Below are 26,436 nucleotides of genomic sequence, written 5' to 3'. Positions count from 1 at the left end.
TTTGTTTGTTTTTTTGTCTGCTGGTCTATTTGAAACTAAAGAAAGGTTTGTGGGTGAGTGAGCTGTCTCAGAAACAAGCCCTCCAGCCGTAACAAGCCTTCATCCAAATAACCAGGGCCCTCCATGGTTCAGTAGGTGCTTATCGGCAATCCTGACGGCCTGAGTTCAATCCCTAGAGCCCACATGGTGGTGAGAATCAACTCCCACATGTTGTCCTCTGACTTCACATGAGCTCTGTGCTGCATGCATGCCCCCAACACACACACACACACACACACACACACACACACACACACACACACACGCGCGCGCGCGCGCAGTACACATGTGCACATACACATACATGCATGTACACACACATGTACACATATACATACACACACGTGCACACATGTGTATACACACATGTGCGCATGTGCACACACACACACACACACATACACACATGTGCACACACAGGACACAGGGATCCGAAGCCAGAGCCCCTAGTGAAGCTGCTCCCAATTCCTGACCCTCAGAATGTAGAGGAAGAAGAACTGAGTTCTGACCTAATCATAGTGTTACATGCTTGTAATCCCAGCACTCAGGAGGTACAGACAGAGGAATCATGTGCATCACACACACAAACATATACAACGTGTACACCACACACACATACCCATATGCATGCTTAAATACCCCATTCACACATTTTAAAACACCTCACTCATGAAATGTTTATTAATTAAAGAAAGAACAGTTTTACAATGGACAAGTCAGGCAAACACCATCTTAACCACGCTGTCAATACAGAGACAATAAAGTCCTACACCACTGACCGGGCAGAGTGCAAGAACAAGAATGGCTGGTTCTTTCATTTTAAGATTTATTTGTTTTATTTTTATGTGTCTAGTGTTTTGCCTGCATGTGTGTATGTGCACCATGTATGTGCCTGGTGCCCATAGAGGCCAGAAGAGGGTGATGGATCCTCTGAAACTGGAGTTACAGATGGTTGTGAGCTGCCATGTAGGTGTTGGGAATTGAATCCAGGTCCTCTGTAAGAACAACACAAGCCTTTAGCCTACCGGCTATGGGTGGGTTAAGACTTCTGTTGGTCTTTTCTGTATCTAACACACAGATTGCAAGCCCAGCGCCACCTAGAGATCTTTGGCAACAGTTAACTCTGCAGCTCTCACACAATTGAGCCTGTAAGATGAGTATTCAGAGACTGGTAATATCTGGGGGGTGCTCACCAACCTAAGAATGCCTGTGTGGCCTGGACAGGTGTCTCCATGATGGGTAAGGTGACGTGCTGACATCCCACGCAACCTAAGTCAGAAGTTCATTTTTTAGTAAAAGGGGGGGGGCTGTAGGGCTCTGGCCCCCGTTTTGGGTAACTGTTGCATTGCTTGCCGACCTTGACCTTGATATCCTCCCTATGCTAATTCCCTGCGAGATTCCACCCTCCTGAATGCTTAAGGGAAGCTCCTTGTCTGTGTATCCTGCATATTGGGCGTTAACTGCTTAGATGCAAGATTGTAAAACATCAGAAGTGGGTTTGGGGATTTAGCTCAGTGGTAGAGCTCTTGCCTAGCAAGCGCAAGGCCCAGGGTTCGATTCTCAACTAAAAAAAAAAAAAAAAAAAAAATCAGAAGTGAACTTCTGCCCCTCCGGGGTTCTCCCATTGTGCTGTAAGTCTGTATTTATGACCTCCTTCAATAAACAGCATTCGGCATTCAAAAAAAAAAAAGAAGAGGGGGTTAAGATCATGATGGGGAAACCCACAGAAACAGCTGACCGGTGCTAGTTGGAGCTCACTGACTCTGGACTGACAGCTAGGGAACCTGCATTGTACCAAACTAGGCCCGCTGAATGTGGGTAACAGTTGTGTGGCTTGATCTGTTTGTGGGGTCCCTGGCAGCAGGACCAGGACTTATCTCAGGTGTATGAACTGGCTTTTTGGAGCCCATTCCCTGTGGTGGGATACCTTGCTCAGCCTTGATACAATGGGGAGGGGCTAGGCTCTCCTTCAACTTGGTGTGCCAGACTTTGTTGACTACCATGGGAGGCCTTACCACTCTGAAGAGTGGATGGGGGCAGAGTGGGAGGGAGGTGAGGAGGCGGGAAAAGGGGAGGGAGGGGGAACTGGGGTTGGTATGTAAAATAAAAAAAATTTTTAATAAATAAATATATTTTTAAAAAAGAAAAGAAAAAAGAACAACACCAGCTCTGAGACCCTGAGTCTGTCTCCAGCCCTGTGCTTGGTTTTAATGGTGCCTTCCACAGGTTAGAATCGAAAGCCTCAGCTGACAAGCTCCTCTATTGCCTTAGTCAACACTGGAAGACCTGCCTCTTCTGCGGTGGCGTCTTCTGGTCCAGATGGGAAAGAGTGAGGAGGAGGAAGAGTATCAGCCCTCTGTTCCTTTTTGCAGGGTCAGTTTGCCCCGCCCCCACTTCCTTCACTGATTCCAGGCTCCCATCATTGACTAAGGACCAGCAGCTCTCCAAGAACCTTCCAGGTTTTTGGTGCCCAGCTGGGACTCCAAGGCACTTGGCCTTGAGGTGTGAGCAGCTGCTGTGCTGTTGTGCTCTCCAGTGAGGACAGCGGCATGGGACCATTCCAACTGCTGAGGCACCAGACTCAGGGACTCTCAGCAATGATTCAGCCATTGTTGCTATTTTAATGTAACTGACTTAATCAATTCTGTCATCCGTTCTAATTCACAGTCTTCTCGTTGTTCCGTTCTTCTAAAGAAACTTGGCTCACACATGACACACTCGGATGATGTCCTCAAGGATAGATGAGGTTTTATTACTTTTTATGTGCATCTTCAGACAGTGCAAGAATGGTGGTGTGTTTATTTCTTCTTTCAGTTCTCTTGATTTTTTTGTTTTATATATTTTGAGGCTATGTTATTGGTTGTGTGCAAATCTAGAATTGTGTCTGCTTGATCAGTCCCCCCGACCCCCACTCTTGACCTTTAGCATGGCTTCTCTTCCCCACAGCCTGCTTCTGCTCAATGGGACTGTTGGCTGGAGTCTGTCTGGGAGAAGGTTTGCTGGCCACATGCTCTCCCTGCTGCCACGTCTTTATCCGCATGCTCGCCACGCTTCCACTTTAAGCATCAGGTTGTTGTTGTTGTTGTTGTCTACTATGATAGTGTTTGCAGTCCGTTACGGGCGATGTGATTGTTGTGTGTTTGCCTTTGGCTTCCTCCATCATGCTGCTTGTTTCTCTTTGTCCACATAGTCTCTGCTATTTTTCTCTCTCTTTCTTGTCCCGTCTCAACACCCGGGAATGACAGAGCTAGCAGAAAGGAAGTGCTGAGTGAAGTGTAAAGTACCCGCCCCACAAGGATGAGGACCTGAGTTCGGATCCCCAGGACACATGCATAAATGTGTGTGGTCATGAGTGTCTGCAATCTGAGCATTGGGTGGGCAGTAGAAACAGGTGGATCCCCAGAGCTCCCAGGCCAGTCAGCGTAGCCAATTGGTGAGCACTGGCTCATTGAGAAACCCTGGCTCAAACTATAGGATGGAGATCAATAATGATCTCTGACTTCTACATGCTCATCATCATGTGAACACAGGCAGAGACATGCACTCACATACATTACACACATGCATACATACATACAATGAAAAGTGAAGGTGAAATACAGACCTTTCAACAAATAAAAAACACACTACTGGCATGGTGGCACACGCCTTTAGTCCCAGCACTCGGGAGGCAGAGGCAGGCAGATCTTTGTGAGTTCAAGGCCAGCCTGGTCTACAGAGCGAGTTCTAGGAAAGGAGCAAAGCCACACAGAGAAACCCTGTCTCAAAAAACCAAAAACAAACAAACAGACAAACAAACAAAAACCACACACTACTGTATCATCAGCACACCATCACCCTTAGTGAAGGGTGATTTATGGGCTGAGAAAAAGACTCCCAGACAGAAATACATAGATCAGGAAGGATCAAAGGCCAGAGAAGAAAATCACTGGTTAATTTCAACAAATTTGTCTGTATAAAACATTAATAATAACAATGCCATGTGGAGTTTGACATCTAGAAAGAACTTGAATTCCAGACGGCACCAGAAGGCAGACACCAGCACCTAAGTCAGGAGGGTAAATGGGGTTTAGCCTGAGGTCCTGTACTCTTGCACAGGTGATAAGGGTGACTGTATGCATTTGCCTTAGACTTGAATAAGTCAAAGTGGGCTGCGCTGTGCTGTTTTTAGAACAGCCACTAAAAGAGAAACTAACAAATTAATAAAACAGTGATATGATCAATATAAATTCCAAACCAACCCAGATGAAGTTTAAAAAGGATGTTTATGTGTGTACAATACATTTTGACTTTTAAAACATGAAACATACCCATCAAAGATAATAATAAACGCTGCTAATGAAAGTTGCTTCAGTCCTTGGGCGTGGAGAGGAGTCTGTGGATAAAGCACCTGTTGTGTTAGTATGACAGTGTTGCTGGGATCCACAGAACATGTAGATGCCATGTGGGCCAGGCAGGCAGCCTCTAATCCCAGGGCTCTGAAGGTGAACACAGGGCACTGCTGGGTCAAGCTGCCAAGGCAAACCAGCCGTATGGCCAAGCTCTGGGTTCAGCTGAGAGACCCTGCCTCCGTGAATAAGGTGGAGAGAGATCAATGAGATCAATGATGGAAGGCTCCCCACATCAGTCCCAGGTCTCCACATGCATGCCTAGAAATGTGCGCTCTCACAAACAGGAACACACACACACAATCACACACACACACACACACACAATCACACACACACACAAACACACACACACACACACACACACACACACACACACACACCTGCATACATACCACATATTCAAAAACATACATGTTTATTTTCTTTGAGACAGGGTTTTTCCATGTAGCCCTGGCCATCCTGGAACTCTGTAGACCAGGCTGGCCTTGAACTCAGAGATTTGACTGCCTCTGCCTCCCGAGTGCTGGGATTAAAGGTGTACACCACCACCACCCAGCCCACATACAAATTTTTAAAGTTTACTTATATTAGGCAGCAAGCACACAACATTCTCTTCAACATGATTCACCGACTTTAATATGCCAAATATTCTTTAGTCTCTGTTCTTTGGTTAGCAAAGACAAATTTAAAAGGCAAAACAAATTTCAGAATGACGCATGCACAATATGGTCTCATTTGTATATACAACACAATCACACACACAATCACACACACACACATACACACACACACCATTTTCAGCAGAAAAAGCTCTGAAGCCTATTTGACAAAGTGCAATCCATGTTTAACTTGGCAGGATAAGAGGTGATAATTCTGAAAAAGAAAAACGAAAAACCACTGTCCACTTTTGTCTCCTACAGAATGCATGTCATTGACATATTTTCATTAGTTATGTATTACTTATTAATTGCCAGTCACCTACAGACCAATGATGTTTTCATCTTGAAGAAGTGAATTAAAATTGCATCATGAAAGTCTGTATATAATGAAATGTCCTTGGAACCCCAGCTACTCAGGTGGCTGAAACAGGAGGATTTCAAGTTCAAGGCTGTGCTACAGAGTGAGTTCAAGTTTAGCCTGGGCAACCTAACGAAACCTTGTCTCCAAAAAAAAAAAAAAAATTTTTTTTTAAAGAAAACAAAAAGTAAAGTAAAAGGAGGCTGGGGATATAGCCAAACCGTACTTAGGTTCAATCACCTGTACCAAGCAGAAAAGGTATGCTGGGCTGAATGGAACGTCCATTCCTGTCGTGCTGGCCCACCTCTCCCACACGGTGGCACTGCTAGACTGCCAGCTGCTTCCAGCCCCTGGACCTTGGAGGGAAGGGATTGGGTGTCTCGGTGAACAGATTTATTTCTTCAGCATCCCGCCCACAGCCTCACTAGGTGGCATCGGAACACAGACTCTCAGAAAGTCAGCCATGCCTGTGGATGGCTCCTGCTGCTGTGTGTCAGATGGCTTCACATCTCCCAGGAACAAGCCTAGTCCTGGATCACGCCCATCTGGATGTCAGGGTCCACTTTAGAGGTACTGAATTCTAGGTCCTGGAGAAGCCCAAGCCATAGTGACCCATTATGAAGACCCACTGGGGTTTTCTAGTGAGAACTGACTCAGGGGCAGAGAATCTGAGCCTGCTTTACCCAGCAGCGCTGCTTAAGAGGATGATTTGACCACAGGTGTGGTTACCAGGTGTTTGGAAGGGTCTACACTGGCTGTGCGGTGCGCTTTGATCTTGCAAGGGAAAGGTCTTTTGCCCTGCCCGTTGGTATGTTATAAAAAGCCCTTTTTAATAAATGGAAAAGGCCATTGGGTAATGATCCAGGCCCTCCTGAAGCTATCCTGTGCCTCATTGACTAGGTCTCTCTAATATTTTCTTATCCCTTTCTCATAAGAACCCTTCAAAAGGTGGGAGCTGGCCTCCCACAACCTATGCCACCTATCATGGGAGCTGACAGAGAAGGCTGTCTGTGGTGAGGCAGTTGATCTGGCTCCTGCACAGAGACTGGGTGCTTTGACCTCAGTCTCTGAGCGAGTGGGTGTCTGCTCAGAACCTTCCACAGCTCCCCATCATCCTCAGAAGAAGGCCATGTTCCTAAGGTGGCTTCAGAGACTCTGTACCACCACTTGTCCTCTCTGGCAATTATCTGCTTTCAACACCCCATCCTCTGTCTTCCCGAACTCCTTCCTTCCCTTCTGCCTGTCAGGGTCCTTCTTTCTGAGGTTCTGCATGCTGCTCCCAAACTTGCAAATGCTCTTCCACTCCCTGTAGCTTAAATACTGCATCCTTCTGGAATTCTCCTCAGCTCCCTCCCTTCCCAACGTTACACTTGCTTCTGGCCATATGTTGGGCAGGGCCCCATGAGAACTCAGAGCCTGTCTTCCTGGATCATCACCTTCCCCTGTGCCAGGACCTGGGGCACCCGGCAGGCACTCACATGACCCTGAGTACGAAGGCTGGAGAGCAGTCACTGCCTGGACAGAGGAACACAGAGACATGATGAATGCACTGCCAGGGACCCTGCTGGGGTAGAGTGGAGATGGTAGGCTAGAACAGAAGACAATTGCCCAGTCTGGACCTCCGGGGCTCCTGCTACCTACAGACACACACACCCGGATAGCTTCAGTTGGACCAGCTGAAGTCAACACATCAGACGGTTGTCCATAAACCTGGCCTCTTTCCAGCACATGCCACTGTCTCCCAGACCTCAGTATCTAGACTTTAAGACTCACGGATGATGGGCGGCTTCTAGAAAATGTTCCTGCATTCTGTCATCTGATTTTATATCTTTTCTCTACCTGCTTCTTCTCAGTGTATCTCAGGGCAGACCCCTTTACCCATCTGTCATCCAGGACTTGACTGGCTCCTAGGATCCTGTGAGGATGACTGCATTCCCTGCTGCTCCTTTTCAGGAAGATGGCTGCTCTTCCTGCCCTGTGTCACGCTGCCCCCTCAGCCTGGGTAGTCCTAGGGGATGTGTAGGAACTCCTTCTGCTTGTGTCCCCTTTCATTCAGGAACCACCCCTGGTTTAGTGTCGCTCTTTGGGGTTCCCACCATCAGCTGAACTTCTTTGTCTCTGTTCAGCTACCACCTTATGGCCTTCACTGGTGACCTACCTGTTTGTTGTAAACAGCATTTGGCCCTTACTCTGTGGCCTCTTGCCACCCCTCTTCCCAAGGACACCATCCTCACTAAATCCCTGAGCTTTGAGGGTCCCCTGCTACGGAGCTGTCTCCTGCCACATGCTGGCTCCCCTCCTTGGGCATCTTTTCCTCACTCCCACCCTCTAAGGCACAGTTGGCACCCTTGGACTTTTCCATTGCTCTGTCTTCTGGTGCTGCCTCCAGGCATACACCCTTCAATTCTATCTGCTCCTGAAGGGCTTGAACATGCCCCCAACCTCAGTCTCAGCTTACATTGGCTACCAGGCTCTCTATCATATCCAACCCTCAGAGTGCAAAGCAAACTTATGGCTCAGCCACTCCAGTGTCCATTACCCATAGACCACACCCTCCGTCCTGGGAACCAGGGATCTTGTGTCCATTTCCCTTCCTCTTATCCCACAGCCAACCCATCAGGAAAGCCCATGACTACCTGCAGAACATAAGAGTCCCACACCTTCTCACATCCCCTGGGGGAGTAACTTGTCTTAGATTTCATGTTGGGTCAAATTCAATTCTCTCATCCCAGTCTCCCTACATCAGCTCTGTTCCCATGAAGTCTATTCCCAATGGGGAAGCCAACCTGTAAGTGAGGCCATGGTCCTCCTCTGTTCTAGACCTTCTCTGGGCTACCTTCCCACCTAGAATACGCCTGAGCCCCTCCTGGACTCCTAGATCCTCAGGAACTGGGTCTCTGCTATTTGATGGACCACCCCAGGGCCTTTGAACTGGCTATCCACTTGGCTTCTGTCTTCCCCATGACTACACAGCACCCCCTGCTCTTCCACTGAGATCTCTGTTCAATGAGGTCTCCCTGGATTAATTTCTCCAAAGCCACTCCCCGGCACCTTCCATTTTCTCCCTGGCTCGCTCATCACCCCTGACACATTACCCTTGTTTATGTGTTCATTATCTGTCTCCTCTGCCAGACTCTAAGTCTGGGAGGGTAGGGATTTTCTTTTCTCTTGTGTTGGAGTCTCAGTGCCTAGAACAATATTGGACATGTGGCAGACTTTCAATATAAACAGTTGCCAAGTTAATGGATAACCAAGTCCATCTTCACCAGACAGTGAAGACCCAGACAGCAGGGGCATGCCTGTGCTCACCACCATAGCCTAAGACCCAAATCATAAGAAATGCTCAGTAAATATTAGTTAGCTGCATGGGTGAAAGGTTGGATAAGTGGGCCAGAACACTGTCTCCAAGGGCTGCCACTTGGACAGGTGTTTGGCCCGAGTCTGCAGAAGTAGGCAGGGCTATCCACCCTGGAGATATCTGTTTCCTGAGCCATTCAGGATCTCCTGAGATAGAGGTCCCAGATTCTGTCTGTTCTGGTAGGATCCCCATCCCCTAGGCCCTGGAGGATTGCTCTCCCTCTTCCCAACAATGCAGGGAATGACTCCAGGGTGCCATGTTGATCCACACTTCAAGCTCTCAGGCCCCTTAGCAGAGCAGCTCTGCTTCCAAGATTCCCCGGCAGAGAGCCTAGTGCCGTGTGTGGAGCAGGGTGGTCTCCACAGCGCTGTATGTCATCCTCAAACAGGGACCAGCCAGGTGTGTGACAGCAGGGAGGTAAAGATCAAAGAGGAAGATGCAGTTGCTGAAACCTCATCATAGAGAAGTGGAGGACTGGCCACAAGCCATGGGAATGATGGAGCCTTGGATGGGAGGATGCCTGTGGATCTACAGCTGTGTGCAATGGAAACAGGCTGGAATTACACTTAGCCACCCCTAATTGTGATCACCCCAGAGTGAGAAGTGGGGCTTAAAATAAAATTCATGTTGCCCAGTTTGATGGTACACACCTTTAATCTCAAAACTCAAGAGGTAGAGCCAGGTAGATCTCTGTGAGTTCAAGGCCAGCCTGGTCCACACAGTAAATTCCCGGACAGCCAGGACTACACAGAGAAAACTCGTCTTACGCAGAGCAAAACAAAACAAAACAAACATCAAAACAAAAAACTGTGTTGTTGATTCTTCTGTCTATTGACCTAATAAGCTCATAACCATGCATAATTAGAAACCTTTTTTTAAGTTTCCACCTTTGGTCCTCACTGTGGAACTCACTATGTAGCTCAGGCTGTCCCCAAACTTATAGCAATGTTCCCACCTCAGATTTTCTAGTTCTAGAATTATAAGTATGAACCATCACAATGTTTTTAAAAAAATTGTTGCTGGGGATATGTCAGGGTTGGCTTTCCACACACAGCTTCATGGTGGGCAACGGTTTGTGTGTGTGTTTGCACACCTGTGCACAGGCACAGAAATGAAAGAGGATGTTGTACATCTCCCTTTTCCTTTGAGGCAGGGTCTCTCCCAGAACCCGGGGCTCACACTTATCTAGCTAAGTTGGAAGCCAGCAAGCTCCAGCAACTCTCCTTCCTCCCACCTCAGAGCTGGAGTTATAGGCGTTTGTGGGGAAGTCCTGTTTGTTAGATGGGTGCTGGGATCTTTCCCCCATGATTTCAGATCAAATGCTCTTAACTGCTGAGCCATCTCTCTAGCCCCAAGAGTAATGTTTTATTGGTCCACAGTCACACCCACTCATTTGGGAGTTGCCCATAGCTGCTCTCCAATTACAATGGCAGGACGGAGCCGACCCACAAAGCCTGTAATATTTATTGTGTGGCTCCTCTGGCATAGAACTTGCCTGCCCCGAGATGGATAAGCTGTGTGATCTGGTGCTCTGGACTTCGTTCTTGTGTGTCTGCCCTCCACAGGCCCACAGTAAGAGAGCATCCAAAGCCCTCTGGCACAGCCTCCCCACATGGTGATGCTCTGAGGGTCACCCTCCTGTGGCTGGAGATCCCCATGGCTGGCATACTGGCTGACTCGTTCCCAAGTCTGCAGCCTTTGGCACAGTCCTCGGGCAGTGTTTGCTGAACTGCACAGACTTCTGTTGGTGTACATCCGTAAACACTTCAGGCTTCTCGGGGGTTTTTCCTGACTCGCCTGAACCCTAGCCAAGAAGCCTGGTGTGGGGAGGTCAGGTGGACTGCACAGGTTTGAGTTCAGGTCAGGAAATAATGGCAATTTAGGGACTTCCCCAGGCACATTTACTCTGCCTGGCCAGGGAGGTGATATTGAAGACCAGCTGAGCAGCAGTAGTGGGAACAGGCATGGTGTGACTCCCCAGGATAGCCCGGAAGAGTGGGAAGTTATTATTCTAGGAGGCAATCCAGCAGAGTGTGAACAGGGTATCATGGAGATCGCTATCATGTAGGAACATGTCCTAGATGGGGTCTCTAGTGGCTGCTAACCTGGGGACACCTATGGCTCTCTTGGGTGGTGACCAAGGCCAAACCCTTGATGCTTGATGGAAGAGGAAAAGGACCACCATGGGCACATGCTTGCGTGCCATCCCTGCGCTGACCCAGTCACTGGCCAGCCCACTGTAGGGATGTCACTGATTGTGGCACACGTCCAGCCAGATCCTGGGACCTCAAGGCATGCCTCCTGGTTCACTGTGATTTGGGGGAACTTTGAGGACCACAAACCACCATTCTGACCCCCTTATCCTGGAAAATCCTCTAAAATCCCAAACTCTAGTCATTTCTTTCTAGCTGGCTTTTTTTGGAAAGACTTGGGGTTGTCTAATGAGCATTTACAGGGCTCTGTGGCTGAAAGATGGCCCTGGAGTCAGCTGTTTGGGAAGGAAAGTGACTCATCCTCCTCGGCAGCACCCCAAATGACCGATTTCTTTCTTTGAGAAAAATTTGTTTTGTATGTCATGTGCATGTGTGTGTGGTGTGGGTGCACACATGTCTACATAATCATGTGTGTAGGCATGAGTGAGTCTGGGGATGACATGCTTGTCTTCCTCCATCACTCCACCTTTCCCTGAGGAGGCAGAGTTTCTTACTAACCTGGAGCCTGCACTTTCACGCTCGGGTGAGCTGGCTCCTTCCGAGGATCCCTGTCTCTGTCTCTGGGCCCTGGGATTATAGGCAGGCCACATGCCTATCTGGTTTTTCACTTAGGTTCTAGGGAGCCAAGCACCTGTGCTCATGCTCACATGACAAGAACGTCAACCAGCTGAGCCATCTCCCTACCCAGGATTGGGAGAGTCTACACTATTCAGAGATCACCGCAGAGGGCAAGGTGAATGGTGGACCCTTGAAAGTAACCAGCAGCCTGTGGTCAGAGCCAGGATTGGGGTAGAGTTGGGAGATTCTACTCCCACAGAGGCACTGCAGCAGCCCTGGAATGAGCGGCGAATTACATGGTGGTACATATGACCCCTGCACTCCAGAAGCTGAGGTGGAGGATGCTGAGTTCCAGCCTGGCCACATAGCAACACCCTCTTCTAAAACAAAATAAAACCCAAGTGCGGCTGGGTAGGAGGGTGTGGTGGTTTGAATGAGAACAACCTCACAAGCTTATATAGTTGCGTGTTCAACCACTAGTGGAACTGTTTGGGAAGGATTAGGAGGCGTGGCCTTGTTGAAGGAGGTCCGTCACTGGGAGCAGGTTTTGAGGTTTCAAAAGCCCACACCAGGCCCAGTATCTCTTTCTCTCTGCTTGCTTGTTTTCCAGTGAATCAGGATGTAGCTCTCAGCCTCATACCTGCCTGCCATGCTCTCTGCTATGATGATAGACTAGCCCTCTGAAGCTGTAAGCAAGCCCCCAGTTGAACACTTCCTTGTATAAGGGTCTCCTTGGTTGCGATGTCTCTTCATAGCAATAGAGCAGTGGACTAGATAGAGGGGAGACATGGAGGGAGAGGGAAGGGGAAGACAAATAGAGGATTTGGGGATGGAGCCATGCTGGGCAGCTCACATAGCTACTCACATAGCTACTGGGGGTTGTGCTATGGGCTTGAGAGGTCAGAGTGCTACATTACATATTCTGGACCAGGTTCCTGTCTGTGTTCTCCCTGCCCAACTCCAGAATTCCCCAGCATTCCTCCAGGGCCTACCCTGACCCTCCAGAGCTCTGAAGGAGGAAACGGAGGCACTAAGTGGGCTTTGGACCAAGGCAGATAGATTAGACCTAGTCTTTAGCTCTGAAGCCTGTGCTCAGGCCGTGTCAAGAGAGAGCAGCCAGCCTGGCCAGACTCCACACCATTTAGCTCAGGGGACCAGGGCACCAGGGCTCCTCCTGGTCTCCATTTGATCTTAGATAGGTAAGTTCAACCAGAAAATCTGGGGCATGAAAACAACCTGAAGGCTGTTGGAGTATTCCCTATTGTGGTGATATATTGTTTGTAATCTAGGAAATAAAGCTTGTCTGAAGATCAGAGGACAGAGCTAGCCACAGAGTTAGCCACAGAGGCCAGGCAGTGGTGGCACACACCTTTAATCCTAGCACTCAGGAGGCAGAACCAAAGATCCAACTGGATTTCTATGAGTTCAAGGCCACACTGGGCTACAAGAGATTAATCCAGCCTAAAAGAGAAACTGAGTCAGGCAGTGGTGACACACACCTTTAATCCCAGCACTAGGAAGGTTGAGACAGGAAGTAAAATGGCTGGACAGAGAAAGGAATATAAGGCAAAAGGAAACAGGAACTCACTCTCTTTTCCTTCGTGAGGGAAGAGGTGGTGACTATGGCTTGCTCTGCTTCTCTGATCTTTCAGTTTTCACTCTGATGTCTGGCTCTGGGTTTTTATTATAAGACCATTTAGGATTCATGTAGTACCCTATCTCAGTGTATGCAATAGAATCCCATATCTACCTCCTCCAGTTCTGTGAACTCTTAATCCCTCTACAAGGCCAGCCCCTCCTGGCAAATGCTTTCTTGAATCTGCTGAGCTGATCACTAGCCCTCATGTTCCTACTTTGCCCTGTACTTACCCTCTTCTCGCACTCAGATTTCTGATCATTGAGTCTTCCTTAGATCCAGATGATCTCCTGCTTGGCCAAGCCTAGGACAGAGTTAGCTGTAATCTCCATGCTGGTCTGTTGGTGTGGCCTTTCTAGAGACAAGTAACAATCAAGCTAGCGACCAGGCCCCTGTCCATCCACTCTCCCCCAAGCCCTCTGCAGGGCACCCATTCTTTCCTCCTCCTACCCATGTCTGTCCACTCCTTTTATGTCTTTTTTCTGTTTTCTTTTTCCTTTCCTTACCATTTCCCTCTCACCCTTCCTGTTTTTCTTTTGACAGGGTCTCCTGGAACCCAGCCTGGCCTCCAGTGTATCACTTTGAATGTCTGCTCCTCTGTCTCCATCTCCAAGTGCTGGGATTATCATGCTCTGTTTAATGCAGAGCTAGGGATGGAACCCGGGACTTCCTGAATGCAAGGTGAGCACCCTTCCAATTAAGCTGCATCCACAGCCTCTATTTAACTCCTTTCTGTGCAGAGAGCAGTAGGTCCTGGAGGCTGGAGCAAGGCAAGCAGCAGGCTGGTCTAACAGGCTGTGTCTGTCTGTATTCCTCAAATGTCACACACTACAGCAGCCCTCCTCCTGCTGCCTCCCTTGGCTCCCTGGAAGAGACCACCTGCCTCCACAAAGGCTTGCAACTCTTCCTGGACTTTCCCCCTTCTCTGCTGACCATGTGACTGCAACCAAGATCCCCACGGGGGTCTTGAATCTGTGCACTTTCCCCCTCCCCCTCCATCCCCTGTTGGAGTTCCCAGGGTCTTTACCATCAACAATAGCAGTGCCCTACATGGCCTCTCTGAGTTCACTCCCAGCCACGGAGTGCAGCGTCTGGGCTCACTCCCTCACTGTGGCCCCTGCTCCCCAGTTCATAGAGCTGTCCACAGAGCCGCCTCTGACCTTGCTATTCAGCCACTCTTGATCTTCTCCACCCACCCTAGGCACACTGGCCATCATCCCTTACCTCCTACTCATCAGCCTTTGCACTGGCTCTGCCCATACCTACAAGATGGCCCCTTGGACTTTGCACAGCCAGGCCATCACATCACTGCTCAAAAATATTCCTCTGGGCCCCTATTTGCTTCCTCAGTAGCATCTGTCTCTGATGGAAGTGTGTGCTTCTTCTCAGCTGGATTCCAAATCCACAGGAGGAGGGAACCCTGGCTATGCTGCCTTGTACAAAGGTAAGGCCTTTCTGCCCATCCACTGTGTATTTACTGTTTTATCCTACAGAAGTCACTAGACAGATGTGCGTAGGGTACATCAAGACATTCACTGCAGGGTTGGGGGTATAGCTCAGTTGGCAGAAAGCTTACCTAGAATGCATGAAATCCTGGCACTGAAAGGAAAACCAGGCACATGAGTCCAGTACTTGACGAGTGGAAGCCACGAGATGAGAAGTTCAAGGCCATCCTTGGCTACACAAATGAATTCTTCACCAGCCTGGGGCTACATGAGACCCTGTCTTTAAAAGAAAAGTTGTAGGGTTGCTTGTTTGCATGGCAACCAGCAGTAAGCTAGGTGTCCATGGGTAAGGGATTGATTCAACAGTCACAGCCAAAAGGTGCAGCAGGAGATTGGCCCAGTAGCACTGAGGTGTCACCAAGGAAAAGGAAGGGGCTGTGTGATGGTGACACACACTTATCACATCACAAAGGAGTCCCAGAAGGTGAGAACTCTGGATGCATCTGTAAATATGTCTACTGATGGATGGAGAAAGTGCCAGAGAATCAAGCTTTGGTCCTTGGCTGGAAAAGAAAGAGTGGCCAAGGAAGGTGGCACCCCAAGATGGACGCACAGCTAGCACCCAGGTCTCCCTCCCAAGACGCACTTTCCTCTCTAGACCTCCTTGCAAAGGTTTAGTCAAGCCCTTCAGGGTCCTTGGCAACAGAACAGGCCCTATTCTTTCCATTGCTGCACCACCATGTGGAGAGGGCCAGAGCTGGAGCTAGGGTGAGCCACACCTCTCCTGAGTTCTGAGATAGGTCAGTCCAGTCTTGTCCTTCCAGGCTAATGGTAGCCTGGAAGGATGAATGGTTTCGTTGAAATAATCCAACTAGTTATGGCATAGTCCAGTTATGAGCCAATCACAATACTACCCCACCCCCTTGGTTTTTAAGATAAGGGCTCACATAGCCCAACTTAGCCTTGAACTCATTCTGTAGCTGAGGATGACCTTGAACTACTGACCTTCCTACCTCTACCTCCCAAGTACTGTAATTGTAGGCATGCAACCACCAGGCCTGGTTTAAGTGCTGCTGCTGAAGATCCAACTTTGCCTTATGCAAACTAACCAAACATTGCCTTTTTTTTTTTTTTTTTTTTTTTTTTGAGACAGGGTTTCTCTATGCAGTTTTGATGCCTGTCCTGGAACTCACTCTGTAGACCAAGCTGGGCTCAAACTCACAGAGATCCGCCTGACTCTGCCTCGCGAGTGCTGGGATTAAAGGTGTGCACTACCACCACCCGGCCATTGCTATTTTTATTTATTACTATTGATATGTGTGCTCTCAAGTGGCCTGCGTGCTTGTGGAAGTCAAATTTCAGGAGTTGTTTCTTGCTGTGGGATGATCTTCCTGTATGCCATGAGTATATATTGCTGTCATTGGTTAATAATAAAGCTGTTTGGCTATAGCAAGGCAAGATAAAGTCAGGTAAGACAATCAATGAGGACTGGGATGAAGAGGGGTGGAGTCAAAAGAGATGCAAGTGAGCCACCCAAGAAGCAAGACGCTAGAGGACTGGTAAAGCCATGGGCCATATGTCAATACATGGATGAACAGAAATGGGTTGATTTAAAAGTAAGAGCTAGTTAATAATAAGCCTGAGCTACTGGCTAAACATCTGTAATTAATATAAGCCTTTGTATGTTTATTTGGGACTGGGCTGTTGGGACAGAAAAGCTCCACCACCATTTACATATGGCAGCCCAATGTGGGGCATATACATCCATATAAAGCCTGAGAAAGCTTTAAAAAAAAAAAGGGGGGGGGGTTCTAGACACACAAAAATGGAGCCAAGAACAGCTTCATTGTTCAAGTCTCTCATACAGGCTGCAGTCCCTTGGCTGCAGCATGGCAGATTCCTGGTTTCACACAGGCTGAGTTACATAGAGATGTCTCCCAGCTGTACACTACACAGCAGATTTAGAGTTTTTGCTCATACAGACACAGTAAGGACAGATTCACATAAAAAGGCCTCTAAATGGGTCACAGTGTGTTTGAAAAATATGTGAAGGCTTGGGAGAGAGAAGAGGAAGGGTAGAATCGGTCATGGATTAAAAAAATGATTTAAGGCTGGGAGGTGGTGGCACACGCCTTTAATCCCAGCACTTGGGAGGCAGAGCCAGGCAGATCTCTGAGTTCAAGGCCAGCCTGGTTTACAGAGTGAGATCCAGGAAAGGCGCAAAACTACACAGAGAAACCCTGTCTCAAAAAAAAAAAAAAAATTAAAAATAATAGTAAAGTCCTTAAAAAGGGAATAGAGTAATAAAAAAAATGTGATAAGCCACATAAAGATGGGAAATACAAAAAGAGCCTGGCTTCTATATTTTATTGTGTTGCCTTTGAATTTTTTAACTGTTAATGGACAAATGTTAATTGCTGAGAGATATTTGATTGTGAAAGCTACTAAATTAAACCAACCTACATATTTTTAAATTATCCTGTCTTCAAAATTTAAATTAAAAGATATGTTACTTTGGGGGAGAGGTTATGCTTTTGTTTCCACAGGAAATGAGAGGCTATGGATTCATTCTGGGTTAAGGAAAATCAGGTTTGATTGAGGAAGACCTCCTGAAATCCTGATTACAGACGTGGTAAAATAAACCTAAAGTAACTACAAGACACATTATATATATTTTACCTGCCCAAACATGAAACAAAAAATTATCTTTGGCTTGTATACAATGCACAATTTATATTTGCATTAATACAAATATATATGTTACCTTTGAAAGTTACATATTTTCAAAACAAGAAGACCAGAGACCAATAAAAATGGCCCAGGTGATCCAGCATCCAAAACAGCTTCAAGGCTGCTGACTGAGATGATCCACCCTCATAGAATACTCTAGCCAAGACTTAACAATTATCCTGATTTTCTCAGGGTCCCTCAAATATTACCAGTGCCCACCAATCAGCAGGACGTAGTCTAGAAAATTACTCCTACATTCCCCAAATATTGATTATAAATGTTTGTTTTCATTTAAAGGGGGTTGGTTACAAATTGTTATAGTCATAGTCTTATATTGGTCATAGTCAACCTCTTTCTAAAAGAAGAAAGGGAGATATATATATAGAAATATGAGAAAAAAGGGTAGGTTATTATGATGGAAAAAAGGGTAGATTATGAATCTACTTTAATCCAAAAAGAAACTGTTAATCTCAAAATATTTTACATTGAAATGGGTATTGGTTTATTGATACAAATTTAAAGTTAATTTGGTTATATCTATATTTCTATTCTTGTTTAAAATATTATGTTTATGCAACTCATTTAAAATTATAATGTGTGATTAAGAAATACAGATTAGTAGTCATCTATAATAGTGAAACTTACAATCATGTTAATTAGGTTTTCTAAGTATACAAAGATATATTTCATATAGATAGGTAATCTTCAAAAACTTCAAAGATCTACAGAATATGACATTTAAAATGTTTTAATAACTCAGACTTTTCATGACAGTTACATGTCTGCTCCTGGCAACACCAATATAGTCCAGGAAAGATGATGGGCATCAAATAAACTCCATAATGAGTTTGCTTGCTTCCTATATGGCAAAAGCTAGCTATGTGGGCAAAGAAACTGCCCTTGCCTCAATTGCTGACAGTTACTGTCCAAACTGGACCAGCAGGATGCAAGAAAGGTGACCCACTACATAACTTTGCCAAAACAAGGTAGGACAGTCTTTCAAAATTCCCTGCTTCACAGGAAAGTCTGCCAGATATGCTAGGCCTGTATGCCAGAAATTGATGCCCCAACATTACAGAAGAAGCTTGGGTGACTGCTCAAGCAGCCAGGTGTTTCTGTCATTTCTCACATTTTTTGGAAGTCACTTGCCTGTGCTTACTGCTTACTTAGGTAATATTATTTTCTTCTCAGATCTTTGATCGAGTTGAAGATTAGATAGTTGTAATTATTGTTTTCCTTAGTTATGATAAAAGGTAAATTAGATATGAAACTTTAGACTCACCAAGATAGGCTAGATTATTGAATGTTTTCTCTGATTTTGTCAAATAAAAATAGACTAGATATTGTAACTATAATTATTGCTTGATAACTGTTTGTTATGTAATTTTACTATGTTAAAGTTAAAACCTTCTGGGGCTGGAGAGATGGCTCAGAGGTTAAGAGCACTGACTGCTCTTCCAGAGGTCCTGAGTTCAATTCCCAGCAACCACATGGTGGCTCACAACCATCTGTAATGAGATCTGACACCCTCTTCTGGCCTGCATTCATACATGCTGTATACATAATAAATAAATAAATCTTTTTTTTTAAAGTTAAAACCTTCCTTTTTGATTAGACAGAAAGGGGTAGATGCTGTGGGATGATGCTTCTGTACACTGTGAATATGTGTTACAGTCATTGGTTACTAATAAAGCAGTTTGGTCTATAACAAGGCAGGATAAAGTTAGACAGGACAATTAAACGGATGACTGGGATGAAGAAAGGTGGAGCTGAGAGAGATTCAAGTGAGCCACCCAAAAAGCAAGATGCCAGGGGACTGGTAAAGCCACAGGCCACATGGTAATATATAGATGAATAGAAATGGGTTAATTTAAAAGTAAGCCTTAGCTATTGGCCAAGCATTTTGTAATTAACATAAGCTTTTGTATGTTTATTTGGTCAGGACAGAAAAACTCTGCTTCCATTTACAGTTTCTCTCTTTCTACTGTGAATTCCACAGATCAAAGCTAGGGTGTCAGGTTTGGGTGGCAAGTGCTTTTACCCACCAAGCCATCTTGCCAGCCTTAAGGTCTCACTATGTAGTTAAAGCTGGTCTTGAACTCACTATCCTCCTACCATAGCCTCCCCAGTGCTTGGAATCACAGGTGTGCTGTAGCATACCCAGCCTCAGCCCATCCTGCATGCTATATCCACACTGTGTGCTGCTCAGTAAGAAGCTCTGGCTCCCTATCTGCAAATGAACCCCAAAGTCCCCAGATCCCCAACACCCCAGGACCCTAGAGAACTCACCTATTGGTTCAAGGAATATGGTCCCTATACTTAGGCCTCCTCCATCCCCCAAAAATCCCTCCCCAGGCACCCTTAGTGAAGAATTCCAGGGAGCCTGGTGCCCACAGTAGACCTGGGTAGGGCCTGCTTGGCCTTCCTGTAATTAAGGCAGCAGGAGGCTGGGAGCTGGAATCCTGTCATCCAAGGTAGGGAGGAGGGGTGAAGGAACAGGGGGAACCTCCTTGTGGCCAGGCTGACCACGTCAGCAGCCACTGGCTCTCTCAGAGCAGCTAGGTGGCAGCTGGGAGCTGGGATGGACCCAGCAGAGACTCACCATTGGCTCAGCATTGCCTTGGTCCAAGCCCACTCAGTGCAGGCCAGTACCACAGACTCAGCCAGAAAACTTTCATCTGAGTCCTGTAGATGCCTGCCTGTCCCTCATCTCTCTCCTCTTAATCCCTCTACCCTAACTCCACAGCCATTCCTCCAAAAAAGCAGGTCACTGCTCAGCTCCTGGCATTCAGCAGTGTAGGGGCAGATGGCTTCTTTTCTTCAGCAGGAAGTGCTGCATGTGGGGGAGGTTGGGAAAGGGCTGTTCAGAGGATCACCCAGGCATCCCCTGGAAAAGAGGTCAACCTCTGAACAGATGCTTCCAGCTTCCTGTGGTCCTTGGAGCAAGCTCACACTCCAGCTGTCCCTCTGGTCCCAGCTCTGTCCTGTGCTCTTATCGTCCTAACCTCCTCTAGCCACATGATGGTCTGCTTCCCACAGACATTCCCTTGTCAGCCCAGGTCTCCTCTGCTCCTGTCTCCATATCAGCCTGGGCACACCTCCCTCCCCCGTGTTCAACCCATCCAGACCTTGGTCACATTTCTCCTGCTGGGCCCAGATGGAAGTTTTTCCTGCTGTGAGCCCATGGTACTGTGAGCCCATGGTACTGTGAGCCCATGGTACTGTGAGCCCATGGTACTGTGAGCCCATGGTACTGTGAGCCCATGGTACTGTGAGCCCATGGTACTGTGAGCCCATGGTACTGTGAGCCCTATGAGCCTGCACTGGCTTGGACCAGGGTGATGCTGAGCTAATGACAGTATGTTTGTCTTCCCTCTCTGGCACCAAGGCTGTGGCCTCTCTGAGGCACAGACATGCCCAGGTAGCACTCACAGGCTGTGGCCTGAACACATCTCTAAGCTGCATTGTACTTGTCTATGAAATAGGTTTCTATGAGAAGTAACCATTGGGAGGCTCACAGGGGCTAGCATGGGTAAACTCTGCAAATGGTACCACTGTAGGTGGGGGCTTAACAACAGCTGCTCTTGTTGAAGCTATAGACACACAGCCCGTCCTGGCCTCCCAAGGCAACTGGAATCATGTCACCAACCAGATTTCCTACCTGACCCTCTCTGCCCTCCCTCTCCAGCTCTCTCTCAACTCCATGTATTCATTCAAGGCTCTGGGACAAATCTGACAAATGTCCACTGTGCAGGCCTTTGATCCTTCTTTACCCAACTAACTCCTATGTATCCTTTAGGCCCTGGCTGAGGTGCCTTTTTCTTCCGGGAGCCTGTGACCATTCCCTGTGATCCCGAGGAACTACTATCCTGCACACTCCTTTGCAGTAGCTAGTGCCCCTGCAGTGGGCCACACACTGCATCTTGCTCTCTGCTGCAGACCCAGCACAGTACAGTGTCTGGCAAGGACTTGATTTTAAAAAAATATTTAGTGACTGAATAGATGGATGAGTCAATTTCTGCATCCCACACTGCAGGAAATGTCTGAGAACAGATTTGAGTGGGAGGTTCCTGCAAGGCCTGGGAGAAGCCCCTGGGCTTTGGGGCGCTAGGTGGTGAACAGCAGACACCCTATCCCCTCCTACAAGGAGGTCGGCCTCCCCACCCATTCGCACAGGCCCCAGGGGCCCCAGAGCCGGCTTCCAGATGTTAAGTCCTGTGTCTGCCTTACCTCCTAGCTTTTCCATCTGCACTGCCGGACCAGATCCCCGCAGCCAGCATCGCGGGCAGCCAGGCCAGCCGTCCCCAGCGTCTTCCTATTTTAGACATCTCGCCGCCGCCTCGGTCCCTTCTAATGTTTCCAGGCAGGCTGCTGGGGGAGGGAAAAGAGGTTACTGCTACTTTAAATGTGCTGTATGAAGGCGAGGGCTGGAAAGAGGCCCTGCTTGCAGGAATACCCAGTCATCTAGTTGGAGAAGCCGCCAGATGGAATACAAAAGAAGCTCAGGCGCTCATGGAGACGGCCTCGGTTCATAAATCAGGTGGGGCCGTGGCCCAGGGGCCCACACACCATGGAGCCCGACTCCCTCCTGGACCCAGACTCCTACGGTAGGTGAGCTGAGCCAGCTAAGCAGCTAAGTGGCGGAGTTTGGGATTTTAGCCCACTGCTGCAGCAGACTTTGCTTAGCTTTGGGAATTGGGGGGGGGGGGGGGGGGCAGGCGTCTGGGTGCCATCTGGCCTCTGGGATCGGGGCAGGCATGGGTGCCCTGGGTCATGGGTCAGGGGACTGAAAGGTCCCCTTAGATGAGGCTTTGGCACGGTCCAGTAACAAGATAGTTTCTTGGCTGCTCGAACTTTGCTCTTGGCCAAGAAGGAAAGTAAGTTTACAGCCCCTGCTCCTCGGTCTCACTTGTAGCCCCCCAGGTCTACCTGCTGCTGTGGCAGAATCAATCAGTGAGGTCTGTGGAGAAACAGAAATGAGCAGGCAACTGAATGTACCTTGTAATTAAAGGCCAGGGCTGAGCTGAAAACTCCCAGCTCTGCTCTCTAGTACATAGGGCCCCAGGCTGCTCTAGCCAGGGAGCTGCCTTGCTCAGCTCCCCAGGGCCGCTGAGAGCCCCAGCAGAGCTGAATAAAAGTTGCTCGGGTCACAGCCCAGGCAGAGTTGGGCTGGGATCAGGCAACCAAGAACGGTTCCTCCAGGGAGGTTTCAGCAGGCTTGGGACCCCCGGGACTCAGGTAGCCAAGCTTACTACCTGGTTGGTTGTCCAGGCTGCTGCTCATTTAGCCGGGATGCTGGCACACAGTGGCTGTCTCCCAGCAACAGCGAGAAGCAGGAGGGCAGGAGTATACTGAGGGAAAGGGGCTGGGGGAGGCAGGTTGGGGGGCTTGCTGGTGGGGAGAGAGCCGTTAGCCTCAGATGGGGAGGCCTTCTATGACTAATTGCTTATGTGAATCTTTTTGGGGCTGTGGTCCTTTGGGAATCACACACTCCACTAAAGAAAGATAGCTCTTCCCCTCCAGACTCCCTTGCTCCAGCCTGGCTGCCTGGCCCAGAGTCAAGGCCAAATTCCTCCTGCAGTAGCCCAGCTCTGTCCAGGGAAAGGAGGATTTTGCCATGCTTCACACTGCAGCCCTCAGGGGAGCTGGGCCAGGCCCTACCATGGACACTGCATCCTGAGTGACCTGTGGGTCACTTCAAGTAACAATCAGTCCCCAGAGTGGGGAAGGGGAATAGAGCTTCTGTTCTGGAAGAGGTTTTCATCTGGAATGGGAGGCTGTCCATGATCCCAAGATCTGCTTTAGGGGGATGTATTCCTGATGGGGAGCCTGGGGACACACAGTCTGGGCTGTGAGATAGGCTTGCTGCTTCCAGAATTGTCTGTCTCAAATGTGGCATGGCTTGGGCATGGCTTACAAAGACTCCTTTGCATTGCCCAAGGGAGGCACAAACCCAACCCAACCTGGGGAATTATGGGATGGGGAGAGGTGGCTGCAACCAATGTGGCCAAGCAGAGCTCTGGTGGTCTGGGAGCTCTTCTCCACCCAGGGGCATCCCAGGAACCCTCTCAAGTCACCTGGGATTGCCAACAGCAGCCTCTGGGCAGGATGAGGGTGGAAATTGAGGCAGCTTCCATGTTGTGCAGCCTGTCCCTTGTCTTAGCCTGTTACCTTCTGGATTCTGCTAGAGCAGGGGGTATGTGTCTGGGATCTGGGAAGGAGGCACAGGGACAGAGGAGAAACCCTTGAACACACACTCTCTCTGGGACCCATCCCAGGAGAGCTAAGCAGGGTCTGGCCTCCCACCAAGACAGCCTCAGAGGTCTACAGCTGAAACCCATCTTGAGCCAGGGCAAGAAACAAAGCCTCCTCTCCAGCCCTCGCTCTACGGTCACCCATTCGTTTGCTCAACCAACACTCTCGGGGCTCTTGGGGCCAAGAAGCCAAATTTTGCCTCTGCCTGTATGAAGTTCCCAGGTCGGTCTGTGAGTGAGGCCTGCTCCAAGGAAGGAGCCCAGGGATTGTGGAACCCTCATCCCAGTGTCTAGGAGGGCTTTCCGGAAGGGGTGACTTCACGACATTGCTAGCTTCTGTCAAGGTTAGACCATTTCCGGGTGACCTGGTTTCTGCTGAGGGCTCTGCTCCCAGCTTGTGGATGGGTCTCTTCTGTGGAGTCTTCATGTGGTCTAGCCTCAGTCTGTGCACATGGAGAGAAAAGACAAGTGCTTTGATTAGCTGGATTAGGGAGCCACCTCATTTAGCCTGGTTTCTTCCTGTGAGGCCCCCTCACCATGTACAGCGGCACTGGAGGTTAAGACTTCTCCATGGGAGTATGGGCAGGTCACTCAGACCCCCCATGACACCCTTCTTGAAACATTTCCTCCTGGCTTCTGAACGGCCACCCGGCCACACATGCGGCCTTCTCCCATTTCTTGTATCTTCTTTCCCTACTATCCACATGGCCTCCTTCCAGGTCTGAACCACCTGACTGCACTTCCTTCTCTCTGCACCAGCCACGCTGCCCTGACCCACCCCAGGGCCTTTGCACCTGCACTTTCCTCTCCGGGGACATTCTTCCCCTTTTTCTTCACTGATCTAACTCCTGTTGCTTGTCCTGGTTGCTGAAAAGTCTTTTCTGAGAAGCCTTCTTTCTCTAGAACATGTTCCCCGAGTCCATTGAATTGGACCTCACTGTCTTAGTGTCTCTTGTCCAGTCTGTTCTGGTCTGTGAATTTCACTCTATGGAACTAACGGCACGGCTCCCTTTAATCTCTAAGCTCTCTGAATCCCCAAGCACATCTTTCCGCTTGGCATTAGCGCGTATCCAAATATACTGTTGAGTGAGCAAGGACCTGAATGAATGCAGTTCACCCAGGCAGAGGTCAAGAAGGCATTCCAGGCAGACAGAACAGGGGTAGAGAGGCATGGGGCCCAGAGACGCTCTGGAAGCTTCTCTACTTGCAACCTGTACTCCTTGAAGGGCCCTGGGAACCTGATGGGAACAAAGCTAGATGGATCCAAGCTGGGTAGAACTCTGGACGCTCCTCCCTTCTTCAAGTTGTGCAAGACACCCAGCCCCCAGTGGCGGACATACTGAGCTTGGCTTCCATTCTCAGGGGTTCAGGGACTTGGCCACTGAGTAGTGTCATAGCTGTCACACTGATGTGCAAAAGGTAGCAACAGAGGCTCAGAAGGGCGGTGGTGGTGCACACCTTCAGTCCCAGCACTCAGGAGGCAGAGACAGAGGCAGGTGGATCTCCATGAGTTCGAGGCCAGCCTGGTCTACAGAGCGAGTGTATGTATGTAATACCATATGAATTAATAAACAAACAAATATAAAGATTTCAGAGTCTTCTAGGTCAAGGCCAAAGAGGGTTGGGGTAAGGGCAGATGGAAGGGCAGGCTCTTACAGTTATTCAGAGGCAGGAAGCTCTTGGATCTCAGTGTTCCTTCAGGGCTCTGGTCACTTCCTATCTAAGACCGTAAGTTGTGGAGGGCAGGGCATGTCTTGCTTGCATTGCGTTGTGACCTCACTGGCAGCACCTGGGCCCAAGACGTGTCTGCATGTCATTGGATAGATGAATGAATGAATAGTAGCAGCGAGACCCCTTAATAATTTGCTCTGCTGTCCCCAGACCTCCTTCTCTGGGCTGCTGCGTGGGTAACTGTCACTTGTGATGTTGGTCTCTATGGTAGAATATTCCAGTTCTAACCATCTAAGATTCCAGACCCAAATCAGCCCTAAGCACCTCTGGGTGGCTGGGTGGCCTGGAGCCAGTCCCTGCTGCTGGCTCAGCCTCGGTTTCCTATGCAGACACGTGGGCAAAGCCAGCCAGCCCTACCTGTCTGTTGCTGCCAGCTTGCCTACAGTATGAAAGTGGCTGCCAAGGGCCCCTGGGGGCAGAGGGTGTCTATGACTTCTGGAGGCGAGTGCTTACTGGGTTGAATGCTGGGAGGCACTGATTGCTCTGTGGCTCCTTGGGGTGGGACAGAGGCTTTGAACCCTGTTCCTCTGAGCACCAGCAATTGCATTCAGCAATTGCATTCATCCAGGGCATTGGGAGCTCTGTGGCAAGGAAGCAGCCATGCTTCTACTGTATTCTGAGCATTACAAGTGAAGCAACCTCAAACATATCCCCAGTACTGGAGACTGACCCCAGGACATCAATTGTGCTGGACAAGGGATCACCACAGCCGTAGCCACTCCCCTTTTTTATTTTGAGAAAGGGTCTTACAATATAGTCTTGGAACTAAGCTTTATAGACCAGGCCAACATTGAACTCACAGGGATCTACCTGCCTCTGCCTCCTGAGTGCTGGGATTATAGGTGCCGCCACCACCACCACCATGCCACAACTTCTTTTTGTTTTTCATTTTGAAACAGTGTCTCCATAATTTAGTTATCTAGGCTAGCATTAAACTTATTCAGTAGCCCAGGCAGGACTCAAACTTGCAATCCTCTGCTTCCTGGACAACTGGACCTGCAGACCTGTGCCACCAGCATCAGCTAATGACACTATTTTTGGAGTATTTGCTCTGGATCAGGCAC

The 26,436-nt window shown here is 48.6% G+C and overlaps 1 protein-coding gene and 1 long non-coding RNA gene across 9 annotated transcripts in view; one reads left to right on the top strand and one right to left on the bottom strand.

Moving 5' to 3' along the window:
* Positions 1-5,043: 5,043 nt before the first annotated feature.
* LOC118582623 lies at positions 5,044-21,978 on the bottom strand. Of its 3 annotated transcripts, XR_004944782.1 has the most exons (5): positions 21,618-21,978; positions 14,789-14,937; positions 13,446-13,567; positions 5,688-5,803; positions 5,044-5,303 (listed from the first exon to the last, which is right to left on the bottom strand). It is a non-coding gene; the product is annotated as an uncharacterized LOC118582623 (long non-coding RNA). The 3 variants fall into 3 exon arrangements; XR_004944781.1 differs by having other exon boundaries at positions 5,044-5,803; XR_004944783.1 differs by lacking the exon at positions 5,688-5,803.
* LOC118582622 (DAB2 interacting protein) overlaps positions 21,457-26,436 on the top strand; it is a 179,765-nt gene continuing 174,785 nt past the window's right edge. For 3 of the 6 annotated variants that reach the window (XM_036185631.1, XM_036185632.1, XM_036185630.1), the window contains exon 1: positions 21,458-21,994. In XM_036185631.1, coding sequence (XP_036041524.1) covers positions 21,958-21,994 — 37 coding nt within the window. In that variant the 5' untranslated portion in view covers positions 21,458-21,957. Of the gene's footprint in view, positions 21,995-26,436 lie in introns of all 6 variants that reach the window. The other 3 variants (XM_036185639.1, XM_036185637.1, XM_036185636.1) reach the window with 2 other exon arrangements.

The sequence above is a fragment of the Onychomys torridus genome, chromosome 4, assembly GCF_903995425.1.
Source record: "Onychomys torridus chromosome 4, mOncTor1.1, whole genome shotgun sequence".
Classification (NCBI taxonomy): Eukaryota; Metazoa; Chordata; class Mammalia; order Rodentia; family Cricetidae; genus Onychomys; species Onychomys torridus.
Note: the sequence above shows the minus strand (reverse complement) of the source record. Positions and strands in the feature narration are given on the sequence as shown.